At 42.5% G+C, this 11,374-nt stretch overlaps 1 protein-coding gene across 1 annotated transcript in view; it reads left to right on the top strand.

Moving 5' to 3' along the window:
* HS3ST4 (heparan sulfate-glucosamine 3-sulfotransferase 4) overlaps positions 1-11,293 on the top strand; it is a gene marked incomplete at its 5' end in the record, with an annotated part of 485,811 nt that extends 474,518 nt beyond the window's left edge. Inside the window, one exon of the mRNA XM_004706054.2 lies at positions 9,660-11,293. Coding sequence (XP_004706111.1) covers positions 9,660-10,296 — 637 coding nt within the window. The remainder of the gene's footprint in view (positions 1-9,659) is intronic.
* Positions 11,294-11,374: the final 81 nt, after the last annotated feature.

The following is an 11,374-nucleotide window of genomic DNA, read 5'->3' as shown; positions in this document are numbered from 1 at the left end:
TCAGGGACCCTACAGTTATGACTTTTTAAAAATTTGAATGATGTTCTACTCTTTTTAAGTTTTTAAAATTTTGTATCTTCAAACCCATCTTCTTCTACTTCTTTCTCACCCTTTTCCTTTCTAATCTCCTTCATTCTTCACTCCCCCCCTTCCTCCTTTCCCACTCATGCCCTATGCTTTTCTATCACCTCCCTCTTTCTCAGTGACATCCAGAAAAACACTGAATTCCATCAGACACCATTCTGTTCGAGAGGATCTGTAGTCCTTACGGAAACCACCAATTACTTCACATAGTGGGCTATTCAGACCTCTTCCTTAAAGAACTGACAGGGCCATGCCTGCTTTATTGTCAACCTATGTATACCCAGTATCAGATCTCTAATACTCATTGCCATCGAGTCTATTCTGACTCATAATGACCTTGGAGGACTTAGGGTACAAGTGTCCCTTTGAGTTTCCAGGACAATCATTCCATCAATATGAGAACAGAGCCTCTGTAGCAACTGGTAGGTTTGAACGACCAACCTTGCAGTTGTTTGGCCCAACCCTGAGCTCCCAGTGCTACCAGGATTCCTTCAATGAATAATAAGTGCCCATTCATACTTAATATAATAAATTAAGGAATAGATGTTAACACAGCCTTTTAGAAAGTTTAGTTATTGGGCAACATTGCCAGCTTAGGAGCCTTCCCAGCTCACATGGCCGATCTTGGGCCCCAGCATATATGTAATGTGGTTTCAAAATATATCAAGGGTTTAGGGGTTGTTTTGGTTCATTTGTTTGTTTTTGTCCTCTTGGATTCAATAATTTGGGTTTAAAAAGCATAAGGCAAGGTCCCAGCCACATGCCGTTGGACAGAGTTCATTATGTTAATTGATCCTCAATTTCTACATGTCTACAATGGATTCAGTGAAACGTATTACACTTTTGAGGTTTAACCAGTATATCATGAAAATTCCTTGCTCATGTTTGGCAAGTAGCAGGTGCTCAATTGAATTTCAAGTAAGTTTCTTTCTTCAATCCAGATGAAATGGCCCCATCGCATGCCCTTGCTCTAATCACCATTCTCTTGGGTTACAGGAGGACTCAGAAAATATTGCTAATTTATGCACCATTTGTTCCACTAGGGCAATGCATTCGGGGAACGGTAAGGCTCCCATGTAACTCTAATTCAGGCAAGTCAAAGGCAAGATCTTCCTCTGACCCTTCCAGGGAGAATGGGCACTTCATATCGATGCGGGTGATGACTTTCTCCCTGGGCATTCATGACGCTGTCCATTTGATTCAATTGAGAAAGCCCCAGAGAGCGATATCGCTCATTAAATGATGAAGCTTTATCTGCAAAGCATTTCTGGTGATTCTGGCCTATGTTTCTGTAACTTTCGGTAGGGTGTCTGTGATGGCCCATCTTTATTAAGTTTCATCTTTGTCACTTACTAGCAGAGTGACCTTGACCAAAACACGGAACTGGACTGAGCCCAAGTTTCTAGTTGCTTGGGCACTGGCAGGCATTAGCTCATATATTGGGCTATTTGATCCCAGACACACTTGGGGTCAAATCTTGATTCTGCCTCTTGTTGTTTTGTGCAAACTACTCAATCAGACCAGGCCTTAGTTTCCTGAGGATAATAAGAGTGGTGAGCATTGGGGCTAATAATAGTATCTTTTCAATAAAACTATTTTGAAAATTAACTGCCAGCCATTAATTAACTGCTAAAACCTACTAGGTATACTCATTTTATCCACAACAAAACCAGTGAGAAACCCATTTTCCAGATAATAACACTGGACATAAATCACGTGGGTTTGCCTCGAGTCACTTGGGTGGTATGCAGACTTAATCTCAGTAATTCTAGATCAGAGTCCACGTAGGTTTTGGGCTCAACTCTTCTGAAATCTCTTAAAGAAGTTAATCTTGGACTCAATCTTTAGCACTTGGCCCTGACTCAGATCATATAGTGAGCACTCACGGAGTGGAGACTCACTCTATGACAGCCGGTGCCCACTATGCCATTGGTCCCTGGGACGTCTTCAGAGGCTGACCTGTATTCAAATAGCGTTTGTGCTTCACCGAGCACCACGGCCCCTGGGGGTGGGGGAAGAGTGAGCTGTTAGTGTCTCGTAAACATTTGAGGCTGTGAGAGTAGCTGTGTGAGCTTGTGGAATAATTCTCGCTTCAGGACTGCGATAGCGCTGATGTCACGGCTGCTCCGAGCACCCAGGATACTGTTAATGAGCTGTTCCAAGCGCAGATGTAGTGTTTTCTCACCATATGGTCTACCCTGAAGTGCATGTTCTTTCAGACAGGGATAGAATGGGACTCCGGCAGCTACGGAAAGCCTGCTTAGAGGCACCATGGCCATCCTCCAGACTTCGCCAATTCACCTGACTTCCAAGAATCATTTATTTATTTGCATGTCAGTCACTTGTTCATCCCATAATCGCAAAGCATTTCTGAGCGACTACTATATGACTAGTCCTGTGCTAGACACTGCAGATATAATGATAAAGCTTTGCTCATGCCTTCGACGAGCTGATCATTCAAAAGACAAAACACTTGCTGCCCTTGAGTCAATGCGACCCCCTGTGGGCTTCCTAGATGGTAACCGTGTATGGGATTAGAAAACCTTTGTTCGGAGAAGCTGCTAGTGGTTTCCACCTGCCAACCATGTGGGTCATAGCCCAACACATAACCACTACAGTACCAGGGCTCCCACTAAGTACATGGAGACAATATTATGTCATTAGCCAGAGCTCAATTTTTGTAACACACATTTTACAAATTGTTTGCACACCCAGTTTAACAATCACCTTCTACGAACATAAAGCCAATCCAGACCCGCTGCTTTCAAATACACTTAAGTCACAGCGGTCCTACAGAACATAGTAAAACAGCGCCATCGCGTTTCCAAGACTGTAATCTTTACCAAAGGACACTGCCTCACCTTTCTCACATGGAGTTGCCAGTGGGTTTGAATGGCTGTCCCTTCTGTGAGCAGCCAAATGCTTAACCTGCTGTGCCACCAAGGTCCCTTATTATACTAAAGAACTCCCAAGATAGGCAAGGACACCTAGTCTTCCACTAGTAATTGTCAAAAGTGGGGGGATGTTTCTTTCCTTATTGCTTGGCAAGTGGAATGTGAGTGCTTAATGTAAATGTGCACCCACCTTTATCAACCTGTCATGGTCTGGAAGGGCCACTGCAACCCGTTTACTATGACTGATCTTGCTAATATTTGAAATACCAGAGACCTAGTTTCCGGGATTATAGCAACATGCAAGTAATCACAGTAGGAGAAACTTACAGATGGGTGGTGGCCCCAGATCAAGAAATCACATTTAACATTTAATGAGTAACTCAGGGCAACAATCTTGTAGTTTTCCCTGCCAGCTCTTTTTCTTACCCTGCCTCCCATTCATCCTTAAACATTTTGTTCTACTTTAAAAATAGGTATCCAACATTTCAGTACATTGTATCATATCATTCACTTCCACGACCATGCCCACCAAGTCTATTGTACATGGTTAAGAGGCACTTGTACAAAAAGAACAAGAGAATACTGCATAGTTTAAAATCACGAAAAGCAAGTGTCAAGGTTATATCCTGTCAGCATACTTATCCAAGCTGTCAGCTGAGCTGCAGAGAAGCTGCAATCTGTGATGAAGAGAGAAGCATCAGGAATGGAAGAAAGCCTATTCACAATTTGCAATCTGCAGATGACACAACCTTGCTTGCTGAAATGAGGAGGACTGGAAGCACTTGCTGATGCAGATCAAGGACTGTAGACTTCAGCAGGGATTACACCAAATCCATACAACTGGACCAGTAGATAACATGACAGAGAAGACTGAACGTGTCAGGGATTTCATCTTGCTTGTATTCACCATCAGTGCTCCTAGAAGCAGCAGTCACGAGATCAAACCATGCCTTGTATCCTTCACAAGACCTCTTTAAAGGGTTGAAAAGCGAGGTTGTAACTTTGAGGACTAAAGTGGGCCTGAACCAAGCCATGGTATTTTCAATTGCCTCATACACCTATGAAAGTGGGACATTCAAGAATATTGAAATTGCCATGGACTGCCAAAGGAACAAACTTGGAAGAAGTACAACCAGAATGCTCTTTAGAGGCAAGCCTGGGGAGATTTCGTCTCACATACCTTGGACATGTTGTCCGGAGAGACCAGTCCTTGGAGAAGGACATCATGCTGGGTAAAATAGAAGGACAGCAAAAGAGAAAAAGATGCTTGCTGCAACAGTGGACTCAATCATAAGAACAATGCTGAGGATGGGGCACAAAAGGATGGTGATCGCTACTCTGTAGATTCTAAGCAGCTACGAAACATTTTGTTATTGGCAAAATACGCTGGGTAAGTCATACCATAATAGTTGTCTCTTAACTTAGTGAGATGGTCTTATCATCTGTGCCCCGAAATCAGGATCTCTTCTGAATTATACAGTTTAATATTCATTGGTAACACGATCAAAGCCATGCTCCCCTCTTCTTTCCCCAGGACACCATCATCTCCTTCCTTTTTCACCCATCATTGAATTAGAAGCACACACTACACTGTAGGTTGGCTTCCATTTCATCCCAGATGTTTGATATAAAAACCTTACTATCCATAAAGATCTTCAATTAGCTGAAGTAAAGGAGATGGATTTGGGTGAGGCTTAATGTAAAGAAAAGCACGAAGGTATAAGTAAACAGCAAAGAATGGATAAGAAGAAAACCTCAGCTGCTCCGATGCTAAATAAAAATGCAATACAAATAAGCCAAAATACATTTCAGAGGCTCAACACTGGTGAGGCCATGTTCAAAAAGCTATTTTCAAGTGAATTGCTTTATCAATGTTTATTTAATGTTTTATGATATTACATGACTTCCATAACTAAATCCAAGGGAATTCATATATCCAACTGAAATAAAAGTAGAACCTCAGTATCTTTCCTAAGCAAAGACTGTTCCTCACCAATTTCCAGATCAGGAAGTTCAGAGGATAATATCGACTTGAAACAAAATATACTGTGTTCTTGGTTGATCCCTTAATTCTTATGTGGTTCAGTGTGTCCATTTGGAGAATGTAAATCTTGTTCCTTGCCCTTCTGTAACAATGATCCTGGGTGAAATCGTAAAAAGTATGGCATCAGTTAGGCACTATCCTGTGTGATGCAAACATTATGTGCTTGACTACTAACCTAAAGGTTGGTGGTTTGAACCCACCCAGTGGTAGAATGCTTTCATAAAGATTACAGACAAGAAAATCCTATAGAGCAGGTCTGCTTTATGACACCTGTGCTCTCTAGGAATGCAAATCAACTCCCCAACAATGAGCTTGGTGCTTTGGTACAGTAATAATTTAACAAGGAGTCATGGTGATGTAGTGGTTGAGTACTGTACTGCCAGCTAAACTCACCGTTGGTCCTTGTGAGTAACCACCTGGTGATTTCCTCCTAGAAAATGTACAACCTAGGAAACCCAGCTCTATCACATGGGGTCACCATGAGTCAGAATCAACCGCAGAGCACACAATTCCTCCAACAAATCATTTTCTATTTTATTGCATTCAGTCTTCATCATAACTTTGTGAGGGACAGACTCCCATTAAACCCGTGTTTCAAGTAAAAACATAAATGAGGCTTATAAGTGGCTAAGTGCTTTTTTTCCAGGTGATACCGGAGTAATCAGGACTCTTAAATCCCACATTTTAAAGACTGTGTTCTTTAACTCCGATGCTGCAAATGAGGCAGACCTGGCCAAGGAAAAATAAGCACACACAGAGAACCCAAAACAAACAGAAGTACTCATTGCCATCGAGTCGATTCAGACTCGGAGCAACCCTACAGGGCAGGGTGGAACTACCGCTTGGGGTTTCTGTGACTGTAAGTTTTTTATAGAAGTAAACAAAAGGCTGTCTTTCTGCCATGAGTGTCTGATGGTTTAAAACTGCTGACCTGGTGGTTAACAGCTCAATGTGTAACCACTATGCCACCAGAGCTTCACATACATCGAGAGAGACTCAAAATGCTCAGAGACTATGCCATTCTAATACAAGCACGATGATTGATGGCCAGGGCTATTGCTTTGATCAGAAAAAAGCCTATGCTGCCCTACCATGGTACTCTAATAACAGTATCTAATGCTAAGCTATTTTTTTTTTCACCAGGCAAATTCCTCTTGCCTTATAAAAATGCTTGCATAGAAAGTTCAAACCCCAGTAACAATTAATTATTGGCAGAGCATGTGAAGTAGATATAAAAGAAGTTATTAGTTTTCCACATACAAGATAGTAAATACATTTAATTATGGTAGGGGAAGCTAAGGGATCTTCATCTGTATTAAGTTTTATTCACTGAGACCATGAAAAACATGTCATCGTAACAAAGAGGTCTTCTGTGATCCTAAATGTACCACGTTGGAGCAGGGCTTGAAAGTGAAGACGTAATGGGGCACACGGTGGCCAGATGGTCTGCTGTACCAACAGGTATTGAACAGGTTTATTGTCAATTAACTTTGGTCCACATATGCCTGCAGCAATTTGGCTGTATAATAGGATCCTGACCATTGTTTTATCACTGATAGTGTCCCCACATTTGGAGTTGGGGAACAAATGCTATTAAATCTGTTTAATTCCATGAATTTACAAAATGGACCAAAGCCATGGTAACGATAAACATAGAGCGAGGTTAAGTGTGAAGAAGCAAACTTCGCAAGAGGAACAGAGGCCTGTTGTGAGGTCTGTCACTGACTCGGTGGGTCACCTCAGAAGAAACGAAAACTCCTGTGCGGTGAGCCAGACCTGTGTGAAATGCTCTTACTCTGGTATTTCCTTCTCAACTTAAACACTGAGGGAAGTCTGACTGTCTTACAAATGAGGATCCTAAGGTCTGAGGATGACTCAACTGGCAGAGGTCAACTTGCAAGTTTGTCTGTTTTCCATATATCTATTCCTGTCCCTGGACTAAAGTATCCTCATTTGAACAACCATTTCTTGAGCTTCAGGCCAGTTCAAAGGTCAGGGATTCATTTTATTTGTTTTCAAAGCCAAACAAAGAAAAAAAATCATTGCCATCAAGGCATTTCTGACTCACACTGACCACCCTGGGCAGAGCAGACCCACTCTCATGGGTTTCCACGGGTGTCGATCTTTACAAGAGCAGAAAGACTCTTTTTGTTTTTTTCTCACAGGGGTTTGAATGGCCAATCTTCTGGTTAGCAGCCCAACTTGTAACTCACTACACCATCAGGGAGATCATGGATAGTTGAAGCGTTGCAGTTCACAAGATCTCTAACTCCAGGTCTTTATCCTACTTTGTCATCTCTAGACACTTAAATTTTCTGCTCGGCTATTTTACTTCATTTCTTTCATTAGTTTCAGCTACTCTAATTTCAAGAAAAATTCAGGGGCTCTTCTAACATCCACTTGGGTCTTTTTTCTCTTTCCTGCCTTTTGAGTGACCTAGTGCATTCTTCATGTATGATAGCGTTAATGTCATGCTAAGCTCCATCTCGTCTTTGATCATTAGTGTCATATGCACCAAGTATTTTCTTGAAATTGTCTGAAAATTCAGGTGGGATGTACTCCAGGTCATACTTTGGCTTTCATGGACTTGTTTTAATTTTCTTCAGCTTCAATTTGAACTTGCATATGAGCAGTTTATACTCCTCTCCAAAGTTGGACCCTGACCTTGTTCTGACTAATGATATGGAGCTTCTCTATTGCCCTTTCGATTGAAATTATTAATTTGACCCCCATGCAATATATCTGGTGAGTTCTACATGTGGAATTGCCAATTATGTTGTTGAAAAAGGGTGTTTCTGATGAGTAAATTATTGGTCTTGCAAAATTTTATAGTGCAATCCATATCTGGCATGTTGATATTGAATTATGTAGGAAGCATCAAGAGACGATGGAAGGAATACACAGAAATATTGTACCAAAATAACTGGTCAACTTTCAACATTTTTGAAGTGCCATAGGATAAAGAGCTGACAGAAATCCAGATCTTTGTCCGTTCCAAAGAAAGGTGACCCAATGGAGTGCACAAATTAGCTAGCAATATCACTAATATCACAGGCAAGTAAACTTTTGTTAAAAATACTTCAAAAATGATCGTAGCAGTGTATCAACAAAAATTCAAGACAGATCCAGAGAGGATATGACACCATGAAATTCCATTGCTGATGTCAGGTGGATGTTGGCTGAAAGCAGAGCATACCAGAAAGAGGCTCATTGTACTCTATTTACTGTCCACTGGTATTTGTGTGAGTCAAAACAAGCCCCAGATCACATTGCAAAGAATGGGAATTCCATAACACTAAATTGTGCTCATTCTGTACGTATCTGTATATAGACTAAGAGGCAGTATGAACTAGCTCTCAACACAAAGAAAACAAAAATGATGACAACTGGAACAATTAGCAATATTATGAAAAACAGAAAATATTGACAACCTCAAATATTTCATTTTACTTGGACGCACTTCAGCTCTCATGGAAGCAGCATTCAAGAAATCAAACAACATATTATACTGTGCAAATTCATTTCAAAAGGCCCCTTTAAAGTAAGATGCTAAAGATGTCACTTTGAGGACTAAAGTGTGCCTAAGACACACAGTGGTTTTTTTCAATGCTCTCATATGCATGCAAACGCTGGACGGTGAATAAGAGTGCTGGTAAAGACCACTGAGCACACCAGGGACTGCCGGAAGGAGAACAGGCAGAATGTGCCTTGGAAGCAAGGATCCTGAGACTTCATTTCAGATATTTTGGACATGTCCTCAGGAGGGGCCCGTTTCTGGAGCAGGAAATCATGTTTGGTAAAGCAGAAAGTCACAGACAAAGATCTTTCTTTCACAAGACGGATGGACCCAGCGGCTCTGCAATCACACGTTCAAACAAAGCGACGCCCAACTTTGCAAGGTAACCTTCTGTTGAGCATAAGGTCACCACCAGTTGGAACCAAGGTCATGGCACCTAGCCGCATCCACACTAAGATCTCTTTGTCTCTTTTGCAGAGCCGCCACTTGGCCGCTGTCTTGTAAAAGCAATGACAGACAATGCACAGAGGAATGAGGGTAGCCGTGCCCCAATGAAAGCTGATTTATGAAAGGGAAATTTCATTTTCTTCTCATAAAGGAAGAACACAAACCATTCCAAGTGGTATCATCCCAAACAAAGTCAGGCAGTGGTTTTCCATCTTCTGAACTGGATCATCTTTGAGTTCACACATTTTCTGAAATCCAGTACAACAGTCATGCTCATCATTTGCTTAATTGATTAATTGCTCCACATGCCAGATTCTATGCTAAATGTGCTACAGTGTGAAGTAGGCCTATCATTATCTCCACTTCAGAAATTATACAATTAAAGAGAAGGTAGAAACATGTCAAAATCCACCGTAAATTGTAAGAGGTCGAGCTATGGTTTAAATGTATGTGCATATGATTCCCAAGAATGAGTGCATAAGCCTCTTGCTGCTTTTTATAATAATAGAGGGGTCAGAACTATCATCGGGATATAGAATGAGGGAGAATTTATGAATGTTTTTAATTCATTTAGCTGTTAGGTTGCTTCCATACAACGTTCTTTGCCAAAGAAAGCATTACCATATTTCTGGATAGGACTAACCACTCTCCTCTCTTTTCTCCCCTCTTCCAGAGATGTGATGCCTAAGACCGTGGATGGCCAGATAACCATGGAGAAGACGCCAAGTTATTTCGTGACGAATGAAGCTCCCAAGCGCATCCACTCCATGGCTAAGGACATCAAACTGATTGTAGTCGTGCGAAACCCGGTGACCAGGGCCATCTCTGACTATACCCAGACCCTGTCAAAGAAACCTGAGATTCCCACCTTCGAGGTGCTGGCCTTCAAAAACAGGACCCTGGGATTGATCGATGCCTCCTGGAGTGCTATCCGCATAGGGATCTATGCCTTGCACCTGGAAAACTGGCTGCAATATTTCCCTCTCTCTCAGATTCTCTTTGTCAGTGGCGAGAGACTCATCGTGGACCCGGCAGGGGAAATGGCCAAAGTACAGGATTTTCTAGGGCTCAAGCGTGTTGTGACTGAGAAACACTTCTATTTCAACAAAACGAAGGGTTTCCCTTGCCTCAAGAAGCCAGAAGACAGCAGTGCCCCGAGGTGCTTAGGCAAGAGCAAAGGTCGGACTCATCCCCGCATAGACCCAGATGTGATCCACAGACTTCGGAAATTCTATAAACCCTTCAACATGATGTTTTACCAAATGACTGGTCAAGATTTTCAGTGGGAACAGGAAGAGAGTGACAAATGAGCCTAGAGGCGAAAAGGCAAGGCTAGTGAACAGCTACGGAGGCTTCTCCCCTGACTCCTGTAACTCCTCAGGGTCTGTAGCCTCAGCTTTGCTGGAGTGCCAAGTGGATTTCCTCCCTCACCCCAGCAGGGTTGGCTCCAACATTGTTGGTTTAGGAAAAGGGGTGGATCCCATGGCATCCCTGCAGAGGAACCAACTAGGTCTGGCGTGACAACAGCATCTGGTTAACCAGATGGCCACCAGAGCACACGGATGATTGTGTCTTCTGCTAGCTAACTGTCTAAAGACAGAGGACAACTAGTTGTCAAGGTCAGAGAGAGTGCAATGAATGTTTTTTTGAAGGCTAGAGGAAGGGCTGATTGGTGGGAACTCTCACCTTGAGTTGGGAAGCTAGGCTTCTAGCCCTGAACCTGGTACAGGCTCCTTCTGTATAAACCTCTCCTTGAACATCTCTCCAGAAAACGATTTGTGGCTAAGTGTTCTAGGATCCCTGGGAAGCAAGAGCTCCCTCTCAGGTGTCTCTAGCCTTCTTAAAGTCCTCATCCCACAACTCCTTGACTTGCCCCATCTTGTCAATATGAAGGCGGAGGCATGCACGGTCTTCACCAAAAACAAACAAATCTGGTCCCATGGGAGTCTTATTTCTAAGGGCCCTGTTTAGAGGTTGGGTCTCTTTCTGCATAAATATCCAGGGTTTTGAGATGGTTAACACATGCCCAAGTGTTGACCAGAGCTACAGGTCTGATGTAAGAGTGTAGGATTGCATCTGACCCCTGAGGTTGACAAACGATGAGGGTTCAAGAAGAAAGGCAGCCCCTCTTACCTTATGGTAGGACTCCTTACCTCCAGACCCCACCCCACCCCCACAGTACCATGATTCTGAGGCATGCTGTTTGAGTGGGTTCTGTACCTTAGGGTCCCCAGAGAGGGACAAGGACCAGGGATTTGGCATGTTTCTTGACCTGAGTAATCCTTAGCAACACAATGGGGAGGGGAGAAGTTAACAAAACTTTTGTTAAAAATACTTCAAAAATGATCGTAGCAGTGTATCAACAAAAATTCAAGACAGATCCAGAGA

This window comes from Echinops telfairi, unplaced genomic scaffold, assembly GCF_000313985.2.
Source record: "Echinops telfairi isolate 266 unplaced genomic scaffold, ASM31398v2 ScPeMD7_5;HRSCAF=22, whole genome shotgun sequence".
NCBI lineage: Eukaryota > Metazoa > Chordata > Mammalia > Afrosoricida > Tenrecidae > Echinops > Echinops telfairi.
This window is presented reverse-complemented; position numbering and strand designations above follow the sequence as displayed.